The sequence below is a fragment of the Papaver somniferum genome, chromosome 7 (assembly GCF_003573695.1).
Source record: "Papaver somniferum cultivar HN1 chromosome 7, ASM357369v1, whole genome shotgun sequence".
NCBI classification, from domain to species: domain Eukaryota; kingdom Viridiplantae; phylum Streptophyta; class Magnoliopsida; order Ranunculales; family Papaveraceae; genus Papaver; species Papaver somniferum.
In genome coordinates this window covers 238,771,476-238,796,474 of record NC_039364.1, presented here as the reverse complement: position 1 = coordinate 238,796,474, position 24,999 = coordinate 238,771,476, and the positions used below count along the sequence as shown (strand labels likewise).

At 40.4% G+C, this 24,999-nt stretch overlaps 1 protein-coding gene across 1 annotated transcript in view; it reads left to right on the top strand.

Annotated features, from left to right (window-relative positions):
- LOC113299946 (polygalacturonase inhibitor-like) overlaps positions 1–23,543 on the top strand; it is a 42,757-nt gene extending 19,214 nt beyond the window's left edge. The window contains exon 2 of the mRNA XM_026549077.1: positions 22,935–23,543. Coding sequence (XP_026404862.1) covers positions 22,935–23,269 — 335 coding nt within the window. The 3' untranslated portion in view covers positions 23,270–23,543. The remainder of the gene's footprint in view (positions 1–22,934) is intronic.
- Positions 23,544–24,999: the final 1,456 nt, after the last annotated feature.

Below are 24,999 nucleotides of genomic sequence, written 5' to 3'. Positions count from 1 at the left end.
TTCTCCTCCTATAACAAAGTAGGAGACGATGAGAAATTGTTTATGGGAAACTCTTCTACCTCTAAAGTGGTAGGAAAAGGCAAGTTTGAATTGAAGCTCACTTCAGGAAAAACTCTCGCATTGAATGACGTGTATCACGTCCCGGACATATGCAAGAATCTTATCTCAGAAACCATCTTACTTGGAAAAGGTTTTAAATTTGTAGCTGAGTCTAACAAAGTTGTAATCTCTAAAGGTGGTGACTTCGTAGGAAAAGGATATGTCACTGATAACATGATTAAGCTTAGTGTACTTTCTTTGAACTTGAATGATAATGCATCTTCTTCTGCTTATGTTTGTGACTCCTCACATGTTTGGCATGATAGACTAGGACATGTTAATTTCAAATCTATTGAAAGACTTGCTAAATTAGGATGCATTCCTAAAATAATCTTTGACAGAGGTCATAAATGTGAAATTTGTGTTGAATCTAAATTTGCTAGAAAACCCTTTAACAAAAAGGTTGAACGTAGTACAACTCCCCTAGAACTAATCCACTCCGATTTGGGAGATTTGAAATCAACACCAACTAGAGGTGGGAAAAAATGGTACATCACTTTTATAGATGATCACTCAAGATACTGTCAGGTTTATCTTCTTAGAAGTAAAGATGAAGCCCTAAACGCTTTCAAATTATATAAACTTGAAGTAGAAAACCAAAGAGGTGTTACTATTAAAACTCTTAGGTCGGACCGAGGCGGTGAGTATGTGATACCTATAGGAGAATTCTGCAAACTTAATGGCATCATTCATGAAACTACTGCACCTTATTCACCTGAGTCGAATGGAGTAGCTGAAAGGAAAAACCGAACACTCATAGATATGGTGAACGCTATGTTAGCTAGTTCAGGGCTACCTTCGAACCTGTGGGGGGAAGCAATTCTCTCTGCTTGCTATATCTTGAACCGAGTTCCATTTAAGAAATCCGACAAAACTCCATATGAGTTGTGGAAAGGAAGACAACCGTCCTATGCATACTTTAAAGTGTGGGGGTGTTTGACCAAGGTGGCCACTCCTCGTTCCAAGAAAACCAAAATAGGACCAAAAACTGTAGATTGTGTTTTCCTAGGATATCCTGAGCACACTAGTGCTTATAGGTTCATGGTAATTGGTGAGAACACCATAATGGAATCCAGAGATGCAGTGTTTTTCGAACACATTTTCCCTTTAGGGTCTGGACCTCATAAAAGGGTCCGCGATGATCTCTCAGATGTTCCTTCGACTAGTCAACCCCCGTCTCTAGATGCTGAAACCGAACCTAGAAGAAGTAAGAGGGTCAGAACCGAGAAAGGTTTCGGTCCAGATTTTGTGACTCTTACGGTAGAGTCTGAACCCCAAACCTATAAGGAAGCTATGACTTCTCCGGAAGCTCCCTTCTGGGAAGAAGCTTCAAATAATGAGTGGGATTCCATTCAACAAAATGAAACTTGGGAGCTTGTAGACTTACCTCCTGGTAGTAAAACCATAGGTTGCAAGTGGGTCTTCAAAAGGAAACTTAGAACAGATGGAACTATAGAAAAACACAAAGCTAGGTTGGTAGCTAAGGGGTACAGACAACAGGAAGGATTAGATTTCTTTGATACCCATTCACCGGTCACTAGAATCACTTCTATCCGGATGCTGATTGCTATTGCTTCTATTTATGATTTGCATATACATCAGATGGATGTTAAAACTGCTTTTTTATATGGTGAATTGAATGAAGAAATTTATATGGACCAACCTGAAGGTTTTGTTGTGAAAGGTTTTGAAGATAAAGTATGCAAACTGAAAAAATCTTTGTATGGTTTAAAACAAGCACCTAAACAGTGGCATGAAAAATTTAATCATGTAATGATATCTAATGGCTTCAAGGTTAATGAATCTGATAAATGTGTTTACATTAAATCTGTGGATGATTCTCATGTTATTGTGTGCCTATATGTTGATGATATGCTCATATTAGGTAGTAACCTTGATAGTATTAATACCACTAAAAGCATGCTTAACGAAAACTTTGACATGAAAGACTTAGGCCCTGCTGATGTAATCTTAGGGATGAAAATCAGAAAGATGTCTGATGGATATAGTCTTAGTCAATCTCATTATGTTGAAACTGTGCTTAAGAGATTTAATCATGAAAATGCTAAACCTGCAACTACTCCTTATGATCCCAATTGCAAATTGAAAAAGAACAAGGGTGAGGGTATTTATCAACTTGAGTATTCTCGTGTTATTGGCAGTCTTATGTATTTAATGAACTGTACAAGACCTGATATTTCCTATACTGTGAGTACATTAAGCAGGTACACTTGCAACCCTGGGAAGGATCACTGGAATGCTCTCTACAGAGTTCTACGGTACCTGAGAGGAACTTCAAACTATTGCTTAAGTTTTGGGAAGTATCCTGCTGTGCTAGAAGGGTATTGTGATGCTAACTGGATATCAGACTCAGATGAGTGCAAATCCACTAGTGGGTACATCTTCACACTTGGTGGTGCGTCTGTGTCATGGAAGTCTACCAAACAGACATGTATAGCCCGATCCACCATGGAGTCTGAGTTTATAGCCTTGGAGAAAGCTGGAGAGGAAGCTGAATGGATACGAGGTTTCCTGGGTGGAATTCCACTCTGGCCCAAGCCTGTGTCTTCGATCGCAATCCACTGTGACAGTCAAGCTGCTATTGGATGCGCAAAGAATAGTGTATACAACGGAAAGTCTATACATCTTCGAAGAAGACACAAGACAGTGAAACAACTACTCTCTACTGGCATCATCTCTATAGACTTTGTAAGGTCTAAAGAGAATATTGCAGATCCTTTGACGAAAGGGTTATCTAGAGAGGTAGTTAGATCCACATCGAAGGGGATGGGACTCAAGCTCATAGAATAAATCGTCATGAAGGACACTCAACCTTGTGAATGGAGCTCCAAGATCAAGGTTCAATGAGATAACTAATTTTTGGTGATGTCGAGAGAAAGCACTATCTTTGTCCCTCCCTATGGTGTAACCATATGATAGTGCTGCCTGCATGTTTTAGGATGATCTGTCAGGATCTTAATGAGTTCCATGGCTTTACTTAAAGCGGAGTGTGGCAGGACACTCTTAATGGACTCACCTATGTGGATGTTGGAAGTGGGGCCGCTTCCTATGAGAATTTGAGCTTTTTCTCTAGAGACATTCATTAAGTCCGGGATTTAGCCCACGGCCAAAACGGGCACAACGGCAAGAGCTTGGCAGCTTTCTTTTTCTTTGAGACATCAAAGTGTGGTTGTTATTTCTGAATTGCACTCACTGTTGACGGTTCAAGACATTGTGTTCACCGAAACAACAAGCAGTTCCGGTAACCTCTCACTATGTTAAGGTTCAATCTCTGGGACACCTTAGCCTAATATTGATGTATTATGTTTTCTCGTATTTCGTCGATATGTTTTATCATTCATGTGGGGGATTGTTAGAAAAAACGCTTTAAAATTACCAATTTTTCCATGGACTATGTTTTGATCCCTAGACCTATTGCCCATTAGTTGTTTTTTCTTTTGAATAGATAAAACAATAGTCCCACATTGACTAAAATCTAAAGAGTTTTAGACATAAATACCATAAAGTTGGCTATAAGGGCATGGCCCTTGGGTCATTAGACTTTTGTGCTTGGGGGGGAGGCTTAGACTAGGGCAAGGTTGCCTTTCCCGTACGCGCGGTGCTTCGCACAGAAGCACGCACGCCGCCGCCGCCGTCCGTCCGTCCGGTCGGTCGGGTCGGGCTCGGGCTCGGGTTCGGGTTCGGGTGTGGGTGTGGGTGTGGGTTCATTAGATCCTATCTTTTTGCTGAAATTTTTGGTACGTGTTTTCCACACAAGTAGAAGAATCTTTTCTTTGTCTGAACGTGCTTGTCTTGGCTTCTTTGTCTGCACGAGTTTTCTCCTGACTTCTTTGTCTGAACGTGCTTGTCTTGGCTTCTTTGTCTGCACGAGTTTTCTCCTGACTTCTTTGTCTGAACGTGCTTGTCTTGGCTTCTTTGTCTGTACGTGTTTTGTCCTGGCTCTCTTGTATGTACGTATTTGGCTTGGCAGCAACACACTGCTCCATGCCTGTCAAAACAACTTTTCTTGCACTATCTTTAACCCAACATAACCAGTTTTTCCTGTCATACGCATGGGTTTTCTTTCTTGTTTGTAAACACAAACACTATATAAGAGAGTAGTTGTAATCTCATAAGACATACCACAGAGAAATATCTCTTCTACTCTCCCTCAGTTTTTCTATAAACATCTCTTCTACTGTTTTAAGTTCTGCCAAGCTCTAAGGGTACCCTCATTGTATGCTACATTGAGGGGTACTAACTGTAGTTGTATCCTGGAGGTGACTCGCCAACTGCTGTAGCATCTCAGAGGAGTGGCAGGCGATATTGCCTTTAGGACAGCGTAGTCTACGTGCCTCTACATTCTCTGTGCAGCAACATCAGCAACATTATTTTGTGCTAAGTATCTTCTTCTCAGTTACTTTATTAGTATTCTTCTCAGTTACTTTATTAGTATTTTTATCAACAATCTAAAGGCAATATCCTCTTTACTATATTTTGTAACAACATGGGAAAGAGTACTGTAGACAAACCCCCAAAGTTTAGTGGCAAAGACTTTAAACGATGGCAGTCCAAAATGTTATTCTTCTTAAAAGACCAAAGGCTAGATGAAGTTGCCTTAGAAAGACCCTCAAGAAGGCTTCATGACCGTGGTTATGAAGATAGACTGGATAGGTGGACTAGGAAAAATTACATGTGCAAAAACCATATTCTTAACTGTCTGGATGACTCCTTGTACGACTTTTATAATGCAAAAGATAATTTTACTGCTTTTGATTTATGGGAATCCCTAGAAGAAAAATATCAAGAAGTTCTTGGTGGCTAGGTTCCTGGAATATAAGATGACTGATGAAAAGCCTGTTGTAGAACAATTCGTCGAACTCCAGCTACTCATCAACGAAATTCTTGCTGAAGGCATGCATATTGATGAATCTCTACAAGTATCCGCAGTGATTGAAAAGCTACCACCCTCATGGAACGAGTACAAGAGGAGGCTGCGACACAAGAATCGTGAAATCACCATGGTGGAGCTGGGGAAAAAGATCCAGGTGGAGGAACTTCTGTGCTGCAAAGACAAGAGCCTGATGCTGAGCAAAGACATGTCAAACAAAGCTCATGTCCTGGACGATAATGCTGCGTCAAAGAAAAAGCACGGAGAATCCAGCAAAAATGGTAAACGTAACAAACAGCGTAACTCCAAAGGTAACCATCCTAAGCCAAAGGGTGGTGTCTCCAAAAACACCATCAAAGGCGACTGCTATAACTGTGGGAAAACTGGTCATATGGCCAAGGACTGTAGGGCACCTAAAAAGACCAAAAATGATCCTAAACAGAAAAATAAGGCAAACGTAGTAGATGATTCTGGATATTTTACTGGCATGGTGTCTGAAGTCAACCTTGTCTCTAATGTGACCAATGTGAGAGACTGGTGGCTTGATTCTGGAGCCACTAGGCATGTCTGTAAGTTCAGAAATGCTTTCTCCTCCTATAACAAAGTAGGAGACGATGAGAAATTGTTTATGGGAAACTCTTCTACCTCTAAAGTGGTAGGAAAAGGCAAGGTTGAATTGAAGCTCACTTCAGGAAAAACTCTCGCATTGAATGATGTGTATCACGTCCCGGACATATGCAAGAATCTTATCTCAGAAACCATCTTACTTGGAAAAGGTTTTAAATTTGTAGCTGAGTCTAACAAAGTTGTAATCTCTAAAGGTGGTGACTTCGTAGGAAAAGGATATGTCACTGATAACATGATTAAGCTTAGTGTACTTTCTTTGAACTTGAATGATAATGCATCTTCTTCTGCTTATGTTTGTGACTCCTCACATGTTTGGCATGATAGACTAGGACATGTTAATTTCAAATCTATTGAAAGACTTGCTAAATTAGGCTGCATTCCTAAAATAAACTTTGACAGAGGTCATAAATGTGAAATTTGTGTTGAATCTAAATATGCTAGAAAACCCTTTAACAAAAAGGTTGAACGTAGTACAACTCCCCTAGAACTAATCCACTCCGATTTGGGAGATTTGAAATCAACACCAACTAGAGGTGGGAAAAAATGGTACATCACTTTTATAGATGATCACTCAAGATACTGTCAGGTTTATCTTCTTAGAAGTAAAGATGAAGCCCTAGACGCTTTCAAATTATATAAACTTGAAGTAGAAAACCAAAGAGGTGTTACTATTAAACCTCTTAGGTCGGACCGAGGCGGTGAGTATGTGATACCTATAGGAGAATTCTGCAAACTTAATGGCATCATTCATGAAACTACTGCACCTTATTCACCTGAGTCGAATGGAGTAGCTGAAAGGAAAAACCGAACACTCATAGATATGGTGAACGCTATGTTAGCTAGTTCAGGGCTACCTTCGAACCTGTGGGGGGAAGCAATTCTCTCTGCTTGCTATATCTTGAACCGAGTTCCATTTAAGAAATCCGACAAAACTCCATATGAGTTATGGAAAGGAAGACAACCGTCCTATGCATACTTTAAAGTGTGGGGGTGTTTGGCCAAGGTGGCCACTCCTCGTTCCAAGAAAACCAAAATAGGACCTAAAACTGTAGATTGTGTTTTCCTAGGATATCCTGAGCACACTAGTGCTTATAGGTTCATGGTAATTGGTGAGAACACCATAATGGAATCCAGAGATGCAGTGTTTTTCGAACACATTTTCCCTTTAGGGTCTGGACCTCATAAAAGGGTCCGCGATGATCTCTCAGATGTTCCTTCGACTAGTCAACCCCCGTCTCTAGATGCTGAAACCGAACCTAGAAGAAGTAAGAGGGTCAGAACCGAGAAAGATTTCGGTCCAGATTTTGTGACTCTTACGGTAGAGTCTGAACCCCAAACCTATAAGGAAGCTATGACTTCTCCGGAAGCTCCCTTCTGGGAAGAAGCTTCAAATAATGAGTGGGATTCCATTCAACAAAATGAAACTTGGGAGCTTGTAGACTTACCTCCTGGTAGTAAAACCATAGGTTGCAAGTGGGTCTTCAAAAGGAAACTTAGAACAGATGGAACTATAGAAAAACACAAAGCTAGGTTGGTAGCTAAGGGGTACAAACAACAGGAAGGATTAGATTTCTTTGATACCTATTCACCGGTCACTAGAATCACTTCTATCCGGATGCTGATTGCTATTGCTTCTATTTATGATTTGCATATACATCAGATGGATGTTAAAACTGCTTTTTTATATGGTGATTTGAATGAAGAAATTTATATGGACCAACCGGAAGGTTTTGTTGTGAAAGGTTTTGAAGATAAAGTATGCAAACTGAAAAAATCTTTGTATGGTTTAAAACAAGCACCTAACAGTGGCATGACAAATTTAATCATGTAATGATATCTAATGACTTCAAGGTTAATGAATCTGATAAATGTGTGTACATTAAATCTGTGGATGATTCTCATGTTATTGTGTGCCTATATGTTGATGATATGCTCATATTAGGAAGTAACCTTGATAGTATCAATACCACTAAAATCATGCTTAACGAAAACTTTGACATGAAAGACTTAGGGCCTGCTGATGTAATCTTAGGGATGAAAATCAGAAAGATGTCTGATGGATATAGTCTTAGTCAATCTCATTATGTTGAAACTGTTCTTAAGAGATTTAATCATGAAAATGCTAAACCTGCAACTACTCCTTATGATCCCAATTGCAAATTGAAAAAGAACAAGGGTGAGGGTATTGATCAACTTGAGTATTCTCGTGTTATTGGCAGTCTTATGTATTTAATGAACTGTACAAGACCTGATATTGCTTATACTGTGAGTAGATTAAGCAGGTACACTTGCAACCCTAGGCAGGATCACTGGAATGCTCTCTACAGAGTTCTACGGTACCTGAGAGGAACTTCAAACTATTGCCTAAGTTTTGGGAAGTATCCTGCTGTGCTAGAAGGGTATTGTGATGCTAACTGGATATCAGACTCAGATGAGTGCAAATCCACTAGCGGGTACATCTTCACACTTGGTGGTGCGTCTGTGTCATGGAAGTCTACCAAACAGACATGTATAGCCCGATCCACCATGGAGTCTGAGTTTATAGCCTTGGAGAAAGCTGGAGAGGAAGCTGAATGGATACGAGGTTTCCTGGGTGGAATTCCACTCTGGCCCAAGCCTGTGTCTTCGATCGCAATCCACAGTGACAGTCAAGCTGCTATTGGATGCGCAAAGAATAGTGTATACAACGGAAAGTCTATACATCTTCGAAGAAGACACAAGACAGTGAAACAACTACTCTCTACTGGCATCATCTCTATAGACTTTGTAAGGTCTAAAGAGAATATTGCAGATCCTTTGACGAAAGGGTTATCTAGAGAGGTAGTTAGATCCACATCGAAGGGGATGGGACTCAAGCTCATAGAATAAATCGCCATGAAGGACACTCAACCTTGTGAATGGAGCTCCAAGATCAAGGTTCAATGAGATAACTAATTTTTGGTGATGTCGAGAGAAAGCACTATCTTTGTCCCTCCCTATGGTGTAACCGTATGATAGTGCTGCCTGCATGTTTTAGGATGATCTGTCAGGATCTTAATGAGTTCCATGGCTTTGCTTACAGCGGAGTGTGGCAGGACACTCTTAATGGACTCACCTATGTGGATGTTGGAAGTGGGGCCGCTTCCTATGAGAATTTGAGCTTTTTTTCTAGAGACATTCATTAAGTCCGGGATTTAGCCCACGGCCAAAACGGGCACAACGGCAAGAGCTTGGCAGCTTTCTTTTTCTTTGAGACATCAAAGTGTGGTTGTTATTTCTGAATTGCACTCACTGTTGACGGTTCAAGACATTGTGTTCACCGAAACAACAAGCAGTTCCGGTAACCTCTCACTATGTTAAGGTTCAATCTCTGGGACACCTTAGCCTAATATTGATGTATTATGTTTTCTCGTATTTCGTCGATATGTTTTATCATTCATGTGGGGGATTGTTAGAAAAAACGCTTTAAAATTACCAATTTTTCCATGGACTATGTTTTGATCCCTAGACCTATTACCCATTAATTGTTTTTTCTTTTGAATAGATAAAACAATAGTCCCACATTGACTAAAATCTAAAGAGTTTTAGACATAAATACCATAGAGTTGGCTATAAGGGCATGGCCCTTGGGTCATTAGACTTTTGTGCTTGGGGGGGAGGCTTAGACTAGGGCAAGGTTGCCTTTCCCGTACGCGCGGTGCTTCGCACAGAAGCACGCACGCCGCCGCCACCGTCCGTCCGGTCGGTCGGTCGGGTCGGGTCGGGTCGGGCTCGGGTTCGGGTGTGGGTGTGGGTGTGGGTGTGTATCACGTCCCGGACATATGCAAGAATCTTATCTCAGAAACCATCTTACTTGGAAAAGGTTTTAAATTTGTAGCTGAGTCTAACAAAGTTGTAATCTCTAAAGGTGGTGACTTCGTAGGAAAAGGATATGTCACTGATAACATGATTAAGCTTAGTGTACTTTCTTTGAACTTGAATGATAATGCATCTTCTTCTGCTTATGTTTGTGACTCCTCACATGTTTGGCATGATAGACTAGGACATGTTAATTTCAAATCTATTGAAAGACTTGCTAAATTAGGCTGCATTCCTAAAATAAACTTTGACAGAGGTCATAAATGTGAAATTTGTGTTGAATCTAAATATGCTAGAAAACCCTTTAACAAAAAGGTTGAACGTAGTACAACTCCCCTAGAACTAATCCACTCCGATTTGGGAGATTTGAAATCAACACCAACTAGAGGTGGGAAAAAATGGTACATCACTTTTATAGATGATCACTCAAGATACTGTCAGGTTTATCTTCTTAGAAGTAAAGATGAAGCCCTAGACGCTTTCAAATTATATAAACTTGAAGTAGAAAACCAAAGAGGTGTTACTATTAAAACTCTTAGGTCGGACCGAGGCGGTGAGTATGTGATACCTATAGGAGAATTCTGCAAACTTAATGGCATCATTCATGAAACTACTGCACCTTATTCACCTGAGTCGAATGAAGTAGCTGAAAGGAAAAACCGAACACTCATAGATATGGTGAACGCTATGTTAGCTAGTTCAGGGCTACCTTCGAACCTGTGGGGGGAAGCAATTCTCTCTGCTTGCTATATCTTGAACCGAGTTCCATTTAAGAAATCCGACAAAACTCCATATGAGTTATGGAAAGGAAGACAACCGTCCTATGCATACTTTAAAGTGTGGGGGTGTTTGGCCAAGGTGGCCACTCCTCGTTCCAAGAAAACCAAAATAGGACCTAAAACTGTAGATTGTGTTTTCCTAGGATATCCTGAGCACACTAGTGCTTATAGGTTCATGGTAATTGGTGAGAACACCATAATGGAATCCAGAGATGCAGTGTTTTTCGAACACATTTTCCCTTTAGGGTCTGGACCTCATAAAAGGGTCCGCGATGATCTCTCAGATGTTCCTTCGACTAGTCAACCCCCGTCTCTAGATGCTGAAACCGAACCTAGAAGAAGTAAGAGGGTCAGAACCGAGAAAGGTTTCGGTCCAGATTTTGTGACTCTTACGGTAGAGTCTGAACCCCAAACCTATAAGGAAGCTATGACTTCTACGGAAGCTCCCTTCTGGGAAGAAGCTTCAAATAATGAGTGGGATTCCATTCAACAAAATGAAACTTGGGAGCTTGTAGACTTACCTCCTGGTAGTAAAACCATAGGTTGCAAGTGGGTCTTCAAAAGGAAACTTAGAACAGATGGAACTATAGAAAAACACAAAGCTAGGTTGGTAGCTAAGGGGTACAGACAACAGGAAGGATTATATTTCTTTGATACCTATTCACCGGTCACTAGAATCACTTCTATCCGGATGCTGATTGCTATTGCTTCTATTTATGATTTGCATATACATCAGATGGATGTTAAAACTGCTTTTTTATATGGTGAATTGAATGAAGAAATTTATATGGACCAACCAGAAGGTTTTGTTGTGAAAGGTTTTGAAGATAAAGTATGCAAACTGAAAAAATCTTTGTATGGTTTAAAACAAGCACCTAAACAGTGGCATGAAAAATTTAATCATGTAATGATATCTAATGGCTTCAAGGTTAATGAATCTGATAAATGTGTTTACATTAAATCTGTGGATGATTCTCATGTTATTGTGTGCCTATATGTTGATGATATGCTCATATTAGGTAGTAACCTTGAAAGTATCAATACCACTAAAAGCATGCTTAACGAAAACTTTGACATGAAAGACTTAGGCCCTGCTGATGTAATCTTAGGGATGAAAATCAGAAAGATGTCTGATGGATATAGTCTTAGTCAATCTCATTATGTTGAAACTGTGCTTAAGAGATTTAATCATGAAAATGCTAAACCTGCAACTACTCCTTATGATCCCAATTGCAAATTGAAAAAGAACAAGGGTGGGGGTATTTATCAACTTGAGTATTCTCGTGTTATTGGCAGTCTTATGTATTTAATGAACTGTACAAGACCTGATATTGCCTATACTGTGAGTAGATTAAGCAGGTACACTTGCAACCCTGGGCAGGATCACTGGAATGCTCTCTACAGAGTTCTACGGTACCTGAGAGGAACTTCAAACTATTGCCTAAGTTTTGGGAAGTATCCTGCTGTGCTAGAAGGGTATTGTGATGCTAACTGGATATCAGACTCAGATGAGTGCAAATCCACTAGCGGGTACATCTTCACACTTGGTGGTGCGTCTGTGTCATGGAAGTCTACCAAACAGACATGTATAGCCCGATCCACCATGGAGTCTGAGTTTATAGCCTTGGAGAAAGCTGGAGAGGAAGCTGAATGGATACGAGGTTTCCTGGGTGGAATTCCACTCTGGCCCAAGCCTGTGTCTTCGATCGCAATCCACTGTGACAGTCAAGCTGCTATTGGATGCGCAAAGAATAGTGTATACAACGGAAAGTCTATACATCTTCGAAGAAGACACAAGACAGTGAAACAACTACTCTCTACTGGAATCATCTCTATAGACTTTGTAAGGTCTAAAGAGAATATTGCAGATCCTTTGACGAAAGGGTTATCTAGAGAGGTAGTTAGATCCACATCGAAGGGGATGGGACTCAAGCTCATAGAATAAATCGCCATGAAGGACACTCAACCTTGTGAATGGAGCTCCAAGATCAAGGTTCAATGAGATAACTAATTTTTGGTGATGTCGAGAGAAAGCACTATCTTTGTCCCTCCCTATGGTGTAACCATATGATAGTGCTGCCTGCATGTTTTAGGATGATCTGTCAGGATCTTAATGAGTTCCATGGATTTACTTAAAGCGGAGTGTGGCAGGACACTCTTAATGGACTCACCTATGTGGATGTTGGAAGTGGGGCCGCTTCCTATGAGAATTTGAGCTTTTTCTCTAAAGACATTCATTAAGTCCGGGATTTAGCCCACGGCCAAAACGGGCACAACGGCAAGAGCTTGGCAGCTTTCTTTTTCTTTGAGACATCAAAGTGTGGTTGTTATTTCTGAATTGCACTCACTGTTGACGGTTCAAGACATTGTGTTCACCGAAACAACAAGCAGTTCCGGTAACCTCTCACTATGTTAAGGTTCAATCTCTGGGACACCTTAGCCTAATATTGATGTATTATGTTTTCTCGTATTTCGTCGATATGTTTTATCATTCATGTGGGGGATTGTTAGAAAAACGCTTTAAAATTACCAATTTTTCCATGGACTATGTTTTGATCCCTAGACCTATTGCCCATTAATTGTTTTTTCTTTTGAATAGATAAAACAATAGTCCCACATTGACTAAAATCTAAAGAGTTTTAGACATAAATACCATAGAGTTGGCTATAAGGGCATGGCCCTTGGGTCATTAGACTTTTGTGCTTGGGGGGGAGGCTTGGACTAGGGCAAGGTTGCCTTTCCCGTACGCGTGGTGCTTCGCACAGAAGCACGCACGCCGCCGCCGCCGTCCGTCTGGTCGGGCGGTCGGGCTCGGGTGTGGGTGTGGGTGTGTTAGATCCTATCTTTTTGCTGAAATTTTTGGTACGTGTTTTCCACACAAGTAGAAGAATCTTTTCTTTTGTCCTGACTTCTTTGTCTGAACGTGCTTGTCTTGGCTTCTTTGTCTGCACGATTTTTGTCCTGACTTCTTTGTCTGAACGTGCTTGTCTTGGCTTCTTTGTTTGTACGTGTTTTGTCCTGGCTCCCTTGTATGTACGTATTTGGCTTGGCAGCAACACACTGCTCCATGCCTGACAAAACAACTTTTGTTGCACTATCTTTAACCCAACATAACCAGTTTTTTCTGTCATACGCATGGGTTTTCTTTCTTGTTTGTAACTACACAAACACTATATAAGAGAGTAGTTGTAATCTCAGAAAATACACACCACAGAGAAATATCTCTTCTACTCTCCCTCAGTTTTTCTGTAAACATCTCTTCTACGCCAAGCTCTAAGGGTACCCTCATTGTATGCTACATTGAGGGGTACTAACTGTAGTTGTATCCTGGAGGTGACTCGCCAACTGCTGTAGCATCTCAGAGGAGTGGCAGGCGATATTGCCTTTAGGACAGCGTAGTCTACATGCCTCTACATTTTCTGTGCAGCAACATCAGCAACATTATTTTGAGCTAAGTATCTTCTTCTCAGTTACTTTATTAGTAATATACCCAACAATCTAAAGGCAATATCCTCTTTACTATATTTTGTAACAACATGGGAAAGAGTACTGTAGAAAAACCCCCAAAGTTTAGTGGCAAAGACTTTAAACGATGGCAGTCCAAAATGTTATTCTTCTTAAAAGACCAAAGGCTAGATGAAGTTGCCTTAGAAAGACCCTCAAGAAGGCTTCATGACCGTGGTTATGAAGATAGACTGGATAGGTGGACTAGGAAAAATTACATGTGCAAAAACCATATTCTTAACTGTCTGGATGACTCCTTGTACGACTTTTATAATGCAAAAGAGAATTTTACTGCTTTTGATTTATGGGAAGCCCTAGAAGAAAAATATCTTGCTGAAGCTGCTGGAAGAAAGAAGTTCTTGGTGGCTAGGTTCCTGGAATATAAGATGACTGATGAAAAGCCTGTTGTAGAACAATTCGTCGAACTCCAGCTACTCATCAACGAAATTCTTGCTGAAGGCATGCATATTGATGAATCTCTACAAGTATCTGCAGTGATTGAAAAGCTACCACCCTCATGGAACGAGTACAAGAGGAGGCTGCGACACAAGAATCGTGAAATCACCATGGTGGAGCTGGGGAAAAAGATCCAGGTGGAGGAACTTCTGTGCTGCAAAGACAAGAGCCTGATGCTGAGCAAAGACATGTCAAACAAAGCTCGTGTCCTGGACGATAATGCTGCGTCAAAGAAAAGGCACGGAGAATCCAGCAAAAATGGTAAACGTAACAAACAGCGTAACTCCAAAGGTAACCATCTTAAGCCAAAGGGTGGTGTCTCCAAAAACACCATCAAAGGCGACTGCTATAACTGTGGGAAAACTGGTCATATGGCCAAGGACTGTAGGGCACCTAAAAAGACCAAAAATGATCCTAAACAGAAAAATAAGGCAAACGTAGTAGATGATTCTGGATATTTTACTGGCATGGTGTCTGAAGTCAACCTTGTCTCTAATGTGACCAATGTGAGAGACTGGTGGCTTGATTCTGGAGCCACTAGGCATGTCTGTAAGTTCAGAAATGCTTTCTCCTCCTATAACAAAGTAGGAGACGATGAGAAATTGTTTATGGGAAACTCTTCTACCTCTAAAGTGGTAGGAAAAGGCAAGGTTGAATTGAATCTCACTTCAGGAAAAACTCTCGCATTGAATGACGTGTATCACGTCCCGGACATATGCAAGAATCTTATCTCAGAAACCATCTTACTTGGAAAAGGTTTTAAATTTGTAGCTGAGTCTAACAAAGTTGTAATCTCTAAAGGTGGTGACTTCGTAGGAAAAGGATATGTCACTGATAACATGATTAAGCTTAGTGTACTTTCTTTGAACTTGAATGATAATGCATCTTCTTCTGCTTATGTTTGTGACTCCTCACATGTTTGGCTTGATAGACTAGGACATGTTAATTTCAAATCTATTGAAAGACTTGCTAAATTAGGATGCATTCCTAAAATAAACTTTGACAGAGGTCATAAATGTGAAATTTGTGTTGAATCTAAATTTGCTAGAAAACCCTTTAACAAAAAGGTTGAACGTAGTACAACTCCCCTAGAACTAATCCACTCCGATTTGGGAGATTTGAAATCAACACCAACTAGAGGTGGGAAAAAATGGTACATCACTTTTATAGATGATCACTCAAGATACTGTCAGGTTTATCTTCTTAGAAGTAAAGATGAAGCCCTAGACGCTTTCAAATTATATAAACTTGAAGTAGAAAACCAAAGAGGTGTTACTATTAAAACTCTTAGGTCGGACCGAGGCGGTGAGTATGTGATACCTATAGGAGAATTCTGCAAACTTAATGGCATCATTCATGAAACTACTGCACCTTATTCACCTGAGTCGAATGGAGTAGCTGAAAGAAAACCGAACACTCATAGATATGGTGAACGCTATGTTAGCTAGTTCAGGGCTACCTTCGAACCTGTGGGGGGAAGCAATTCTCTCTGCTTGCTATATCTTGAACCGAGTTCCATTTAAGAAATCCGACAAAACTCCATATGAGTTGTGGAAAGGAAGACAACCGTCCTATGCATACTTTAAAGTGTGGGGGTGTTTGGCCAAGGTGGCCACTCCTCGTTCCAAGAAAACCAAAATAGGACCAAAAACTGTAGATTGTGTTTTCCTAGGATATCCTGAGCACACTAGTGCTTATAGGTTCATGGTAATTGGTGAGAACACCATAATGGAATCCAGAGATGCAGTGTTTTTCGAACACATTTTCCCTTTAGGGTATGGACCTCATAAAAGGGTCCGCGATGATCTCTCAGATGTTCCTTCGACTAGTCAACCCCCGTCTCTAGATGCTGAAACCGAACCTAGAAGAAGTAAGAGGGTCAGAACCGAGAAAGGTTTCGGTCCAGATTTTGTGACTCTTACGGTAGAGTCTGAACCCCAAACCTATAAGGAAGCTATGACTTCTCCGGAAGCTCCCTTCTGGGAAGAAGCTTCAAATAATGAGTGGGATTCCATTCAACAAAATGAAACTTGGGAGCTTGTAGACTTACCTCCTGGTAGTAAAACCATAGGTTGCAAGTGGGTCTTCAAAAGGAAACTTAGAACAGATGGAACTATAGAAAAACACAAAGCTAGGTTGGTAGCTAAGGGGTACAGACAACAGGAAGGATTAGATTTCTTTGACACCTATTCACCGGTCACTAGAATCACTTTTATCCGGATGTTGATTGCTATTGCTTCTATTTATGATTTGCATATACATCAGATGGATGTTAAAACTGCTTTTTTATATGGTGAATTGAATGAAGAAATTTATATGGACCAACCGGAAGGTTTTGTTGTGAAAGGTTTTGAAGATAAAGTATGCAAACTGAAAAAATCTTTGTATGGTTTAAAACAAGCACCTAAACAGTGGCATGAAAAATTTAATCATGTAATGATATCTAATGGCTTCAAGGTTAATGAATCTGATAAATGTGTTTACATTAAATCTGTGGACGATTCTCATGTTATTGTGTGCCTATATGTTGATGATATGCTCATATTAGGAAGTAACCTTGATAGTATCAATACCACTAAAAGCATGCTTAACGAAAACTTTGACATGAAAGACTTAGGCCCTGCTGATGTAATCTTAGGGATGAAAATCAAAAAGATGTCTGATGGATATAGTCTTAGTCAATCTCATTATGTTGAAACTGTGCTTAAGAGATTTAATCATGAAAAAGCTAAACCTGCAACTACTCCTTATGATCCCAATTGCAAATTGAAAAAGAACAAGGGTGAGGGTATTTATCAACTTGAGTATTCTCGTGTTATTGGCAGTCTTATGTATTTAATGAACTGTACAAGACCTGATATTGCTTATACTGTGAGTAGATTAAGCAGGTACACTTGCAACCCTGGGCAGGATCACTGGAATGCTCTCTACAGAGTTCTACGGTACCTGAGAGGAACTTCAAACTATTGCCTAAGTTTTGGGAAGTATCCTGCTGTGCTAGAAGGGTATTGTGATGCTAACTGGATATCAGACTCAGATGAGTGCAAATCCACTAGCGGGTACATCTTCACACTTGGTGGTGCGTCTGTGTCATGGAAGTCTACCAAACAGACATGTATAGCTCGATCCACCATGGAGTCTGAGTTTATAGCCTTGGAGAAAGCTGGAGAGGAAGCTGAATGGATACGAGGTTTCCTGGGTGGAATTCCACTCTGGCACAAGCCTGTGTCTTCGATCGCAATCCACTGTGACAGTCAAGCTGCTATTGGATGCGCAAAGAATAGTGTATACAACGGAAAGTCTATACATCTTCGAAGAAGACACAAGACAGTGAAACAACTACTCTCTACTGGCATCATCTCTATAGACTTTGTAAGGTCTAAAGAGAATATTGCAGATCCTTTGACGAAAGGGTTATCTAGAGAGGTAGTTAGATCCACATCGAAGGGGATGGGACTCAAGCTCATAGAATAAATCGCCATGAAGGACACTCAACCTTGTGAATGGAGCTCCAAGATCAAGGTTCAATGAGATAACTAATTTTTGGTGATGTCGAGAGAAAGCACTATCTTTGTCCCTCCCTATGGTGTAACCGTATGATAGTGCTGCCTGCATGTTTTAGGATGATCTGTCAGGATCTTAATGAGTTCCATGGCTTTGCTTACAGCGGAGTGTGGCAGGACACTCTTAATGGACTCACCTATGTGGATGTTGGAAGTGGGGCCGCTTCCTATGAGAATTTGAGCTTTTTTTCTAGAGACATTCATTAAGTCCGGGATTTAGCCCACGGCCAAAACGGGCACAACGGCAAGAGCTTGGCAGCTTTCTTTTTCTTTGAGACATCAAAGTGTGGTTGTTATTTCTGAATTGCACTCACTGTTGACGGTTCAAGACATTGTGTTCACCGAAACAACAAGCAGTTCCGGTAACCTCTCACTATGTTAAGGTTCAATCTCTGGGACACCTTAGCCTAATATTGATGTATTATGTTTTCTCGTATTTCGTCGATATGTTTTATCATTCATGTGGGGGATTGTTAGAAAAAACGCTTTAAAATTACCAATTTTTCCATGGACTATGTTTTGATCCCTAGACCTATTACCCATTAATTGTTTTTTCTTTTGAATAGATAAAACAATAGTCCCACATTGACTAAAATCTAAAGAGTTTTAGACATAAATACCATAGAGTTGGCTATAAGGGCATGGCCCTTGGGTCATTAGACTTTTGTGCTTGGGGGGGAGGCTTAGACTAGGGCAAGGTTGCCTTTCCCGTACGCGCGGTGCTTCGCACAGAAGCACGCACGCCGCCGCCACCGTCCGTCCGGTCGGTCGGTCGGGTCGGGTCGGGTCGGGCTCGGGTTCGGGTGTGGGTGTGGGTGTGGGTGTGTATCACGTCCCGGACATATGCAAGAATCTTATCTCAGAAACCATCTTACTTGGAAAAGGTTTTAAATTTGTAGCTGAGTCTAACAAAGTTGTAATCTCTAAAGGTGGTGACTTCGTAGGAAAAGGATATGTCACTGATAACATGATTAAGCTTAGTGTACTTTCTTTGAACTTGAATGATAATGCATCTTCTTCTGCTTATGTTTGTGACTCCTCACATGTTTGGCATGATAGACTAGGACATGTTAATTTCAAATCTATTGAAAGACTTGCTAAATTAGGCTGCATTCCTAAAATAAACTTTGACAGAGGTCATAAATGTGAAATTTGTGTTGAATCTAAATATGCTAGAAAACCCTTTAACAAAAAGGTTGAACGTAGTACAACTCCCCTAGAACTAATCCACTCCGATTTGGGAGATTTGAAATCAACACCAACTAGAGGTGGGAAAAAATGGTACATCACTTTTATAGATGATCACTCAAGATACTGTCAGGTTTATCTTCTTAGAAGTAAAGATGAAGCCCTAGACGCTTTCAAATTATATAAACTTGAAGTAGAAAACCAAAGAGGTGTTACTATTAAAACTCTTAGGTCGGACCGAGGCGGTGAGTATGTGATACCTATATGAGAATTCTGCAAACTTAATGGCATCATTCATGAATCTACTGCACCTTATTCACCTGAGTCGAATGGAGTAGCTGAAAGGAAAAACCGAACACTCATAGATATGGTGAACGCTATGTTAGCTAGTTCAGGGCTACCTTCGAACCTGTGGGGGGAAGCAATTCTCTCTGCTTGCTATATCTTGAACCGAGTTCCATTTAAGAAATCCGACAAAACTCCATATGAGTTATGGAAAGGAAGACAACCGTCCTATGCATACTTTAAAGTGTGGGGGTGTTTGGCCAAGGTGGCCACTCCTCGTTCCAAGAAAACCAAAATAGGACCTAAAACTGTAGATTGTGTTTTCCTAGGATATCCTGAGCACACTAGTGCTTATAGGTTCATGGTAATTGGTGAGAACACCATAATGGAATCCAGAGATGCAGTGTTTTTCGAACACATTTTCCCTTTAGGGTCTGGACCTCATAAAAGGGTCCGCGATGATCTCTCAGATGTTCCTTCGACTAGTCAACCCCCGTCTCTAGATGCTGAAACCGAACCTAGAAGAAGTAAGAGGGTCAGAACCGAGAAAGGTTTCGGTCCAGATTTTGTGACTCTTACGGTAGAGTCTGAACCCCAAACCTATAAGGAAGCTATGACTTCTACGGAAGCTCCCTTCTGGGAAGAAGCTTCAAATAATGAGTGGGATTCCATTCAACAAAATGAAACTTGGGAGCTTGTAGACTTACCTCCTGGTAGTAAAACCATAGGTTGCAAGTGGGTCTTCAAAAGGAAACTTAGAACAGATGGAACTATAGAAAAACACAAAGCTAGGTTGGTAGCTAAGGGGTACAAACAACAGGAAGGATTAGATTTCTTTGATACCTATTCACCGGTCACTAGAATCACTTCTATCCGGATGCTGATTGCTATTGCTTCTATTTATGATTTGCATATACATCAGATGGATGTTAAAACTGCTTTTTTATATGGTGATTTGAATGAAGAAATTTATATGGACCAACCGGAAGGTTTTGTTGTGAAAGGTTTTGAAGATAAAGTATGCAAACTGAAAAAATCTTTGTATGGTTTAAAACAAGCACCTAACAGTGGCATGACAAATTTAATCATGTAATGATATCTAATGACTTCAAGGTTAATGAATCTGATAAATGTGTGTACATTAAATCTGTGGATGATTCTCATGTTATTGTGTGCCTATATGTTGATGATATGCTCATATTAGGAAGTAACCTTGATAGTATCAATACCACTAAAATCATGCTTAACGAAAACTTTGACATGAAAGACTTAGGGCCTGCTGATGTAATCTTAGGGATGAAAATCAGAAAGATGTCTGATGGATATAGTCTTAGTCAATCTCATTATGTTGAAACTGTTCTTAAGAGATTTAATCATGAAAATGCTAAACCTGCAACTACTCCTTATGATCCCAATTGCAAATTGAAAAAGAACAAGGGTGAGGGTATTGATCAACTTGAGTATTCTCGTGTTATTGGCAGTCTTATGTATTTAATGAACTGTACAAGACCTGATATTGCTTATACTGTGAGTAGATTAAGCAGGTACACTTGCAACCCTAGGCAGGATCACTGGAATGCTCTCTACAGAGTTCTACGGTACCTGAGAGGAACTTCAAACTATTGCCTAAGTTTTGGGAAGTATCCTGCTGTGCTAGAAGGGTATTGTGATGCTAACTGGATATCAGACTCAGATGAGTGCAAATCCACTAGCGGGTACATCTTCACACTTGGTGGTGCGTCTGTGTCATGGAAGTCTACCAAACAGACATGTATAGCCCGATCCACCATGGAGTCTGAGTTTATAGCCTTGGAGAAAGCTGGAGAGGAAGCTGAATGGATACGAGGTTTCCTGGGTGGAATTCCACTCTGGCCCAAGCCTGTGTCTTCGATCGCAATCCACAGTGACAGTCAAGCTGCTATTGGATGCGCAAAGAATAGTGTATACAACGGAAAGTCTATACATCTTCGAAGAAGACACAAGACAGTGAAACAACTACTCTCTACTGGCATCATCTCTATAGACTTTGTAAGGTCTAAAGAGAATATTGCAGATCCTTTGACGAAAGGGTTATCTAGAGAGGTAGTTAGATCCACATCGAAGGGGATGGGACTCAAGCTCATAGAATAAATCGCCATGAAGGACACTCAACCTTGTGAATGGAGCTCCAAGATCAAGGTTCAATGAGATAACTAATTTTTGGTGATGTCGAGAGAAAGCACTATCTTTGTCCCTCCCTATGGTGTAACCGTATGATAGTGTTGCCTGCATGTTTTAGGATGATCTGTCAGGATCTTAATGAGTTCCATGGCTTTACTTAAAGCGGAGTGTGGCAGGACACTCTTAATGGACTCACCTATGTGGATGTTGGAAGTGGGGCCGCTTCCTATGAGAATTTGAGCTTTTTCTCTAGAGACATTCATTAAGTCCGGGATTTAGCCCACGGCCAAAACGGGCACAACGGCAAGAGCTTGGCAGCTTTCTTTTTCTTTGAGACATCAAAGTGTGGTTGTTATTTCTGAATTGCACTCACTGTTGACGGTTCAAGACATTGTGTTCACCGAAACAACAAGCAGTTCCGGTAACCTCTCACTATGTTAAGGTTCAATCTCTGGGACACCTTAGCCTAATATTGATGTATTATGTTTTCTCGTATTTCGTCGATATGTTTTATCATTCATGTGGGGGATTGTTAGAAAAAACGCTTTAAAATTACCAATTTTTCCATGGAATGTGTTTTGATCCCTAGACCTATTTCCCATTAGTTGTTTTTTCTTTTGAATAGATAAAACAATAGTCCCACATTGACTAAAATCTAAAGAGTTTTAGACATAAATACCATAGAGTTGGCTATAAGGGCATGGCCCTTGGGTCATTAGACTTTTGTGCTTGGGGGGGAGGCTTAGACTAGGGCAAGGTTGCCTTTCCCGTACGCGCGGTGCTTCGCACAGAAGCACGCACGCCGCCGCCGTCCGTCCGGTCGGTCGGTCGGGTCGGGCTCGGGCTCGGGTTCGGGTTCGGGTTCGGGTGTGGGTGTGGGTTCATTAGATCCTATCTTTTTGCTGAAATTTTTGGTACGTGTTTTCCACACAAGTAGAAGAATCTTTTCTTTGTCTGAACGTGCTTGTCTTGGCTTCTTTGTCTGCACGAGTTTTCTCCTGACTTCTTTGTCTGAACGTGCTTGTCTTGGCTTCTTTGTCTGTACGTGTTTTGTCCTGGCTCTCTTGTATGTACGTATTTGGCTTGGCAGCAACACACTGCTCCATGCCTGTCAAAACAACTTTTCTTGCACTATCTTTAACCCAACATAACCAGTTTTTCCTGTCATACGCATGGGTTTTCTTTCTTGTTTGTAACTACACAAACACTATATAAGAGAGTAGTTGTAATCTCATAAGACATACCACAGAGAAATATCTCTTCTACTCTCCCTCAGTTTTTCTATAAACATCTCTTCTATTGTTTTAAGTTCTGCCAAGCTCTAAGGGTACCCTCATTGTATGCTACATTGAGGGGTACTAACTGTAGTTGTATCCTGGAGGTGACTCGCCAACTGCTGTAGCATCTCAGAGGAGTGGCAGGCGATATTGCCTTTAGGACAGCGTAGTCTACGTGCCTCTACATTCTCTGTGCAGCAACATCAGCAACATTATTTTGTGCTAAGTATCTTCTTCTCAGTTACTTTATTAGTATTATTCTCAACACATTTGAGCCTCTCTGGTCCCGTTCCCAACTTCCTGAACCAGCTTACTAATCTCAACTACCTTGACCTCTCTGCTAATCAGCTCGAGTTTGATCTGGCAAAAGTCAAGTTTCCAAAGAGTTTAACTTGGTTGGATTTATCAGATAACAAAATCTTCGGTACAATCCCTGAAGAAATGAAGGGTTTGGATTTGCATATGCTGAATGTGAGTTACAATAACTTGTGTGGAAAAATACCATATGGAGGGAAGATGCAGAGTTTCCAAAACACTGCTTATTTCCATAACAAGTGCTTGTGCGGACCACCAATGACGGGCTGTAAGAAATTGAATGCATGAAGTGACTGGTTGGAGTAACATTTTGAATTGATGTCTTAGTACGTTTGTAATGAATGATGGAAGAAGATGTTGCAAGATTATGATTATGAATGTTTCGGTAATTTAAGTCTGTTTAGTAGCTCGGAATGTAGAATAAGTTGTCCTAGAAAGGATTTTCGGAGATGATCTTGGACTGTTGTGTTGTCATGTAATATTTCCTGTCATGGGGTTAATCTATTAGTAATTTTATTTTGTTTAATGATCATATTATGCCGAGGTTGTGCAATGTTCTTCATTTTCAAGGGTTAATCTTTGAATTAGAAAACATATCAGATAATGATTGTAAGTGTGTTTAGTGTGCTCCTAACAAATCAATCTTAGTATAGTCTAGCATCTTAAACCAAAAATATGCCCATTGATGAGGTATGTAGTCCGACGTCATGTCAGACCGTGAGCAGTTATGGAGACGCAAAATAAACTTTTGGTCGGAACCTTGCCGTTGTGGTTCTGGTGAAACGGAATTGGACACTTGTAGTTGCAGGAAATCCTACAACCACACCCTTAATATAATCATAATATCAACTCAAGTAATCATCTTAAATTCATGCATTTATTCATAGAATCTTCAATATGGTTACAAGATTTGAGATGAACTCTAACTTGGAGAACAAACAATATTTTTCTCTCTCCTAAATTCCAAGTCTAAACTCTCAAAAAGATCTATCCCTTTATGTGGTCGCTCTATCCCTTATATAGGGATTTTACATAGTGGATGACAGCTAATAAAGCCCTTATTTTCGGATCTGGCGTGCGTAATTAACGCACGCTTACTCTGACTCTTCTCGCACATACTCTATAACTTCGCACGATCATCACACTTTTCTCGTGATTCTTCTGACTTCATCTGATGCGTCATCTTAAATATATTGTACGCGATAGCCTTTGCTCATTCATCGAACCATTTCTTCGCATACGTAATAGATGTGCGGTATTTAGTATCTACATTTTACCTATTCTCATGTCGTTTCTTTGGAAAGGGAGCGATATGAGAAACTCCAATTTACAATGCCGCACTCATTCACCTCTTCATATTCTTATCAGCCGACAAGTTTCCGTGATTTGAGTGTAACCTTCTACACGTACTGTTTTTCTCCCTTTTTACCGGCACGTTCGAATTTAACCGGTCTCTTTTTTCATCTATTTATTAACCAAATTTGAGGAGAGATAATCTTTTCTCTCCATTTCATCTTCCCTTCTTTTCTCTGCAAATTCTCTGCAAATCTTTATCTTCTCCAGATTCCTCCATCATTCTTTCAAGGCTTCATCTTTAAATTTACGGTTGTTCCCATGGATCCTGATCAAAGGTTTGTATATTTTGCTGGAACTGATCTGATCTTTTGTTGGAACTGATCTGATATTTCTTTATGTTATCGATTTGTCGTCATATTAATCTCCATACTTATTCTGTTTCAGCAAAAATTCTTCTTTTAGGAGTATCAAATTCATAATTCCAAACCCTAATTCTTCTTCAAGCTTGAAGGATAAAGAATCTCTCAAGAGGAAGCCATCGCATAACAAAGGAGTAAGAAATACTTTCTTTTGTATAAACAATATTGTTGCCTATGTTTCTTATCTTATTTGTTATTTCCCAGGAGTCTGAATGCGAGATTGATGGTGGTAAGAAACCTAAGATGAGAAGAATTCGCAAAGCAACTCCACTCAGCAAGAATCTCTTAATTTCTGACTTCGAT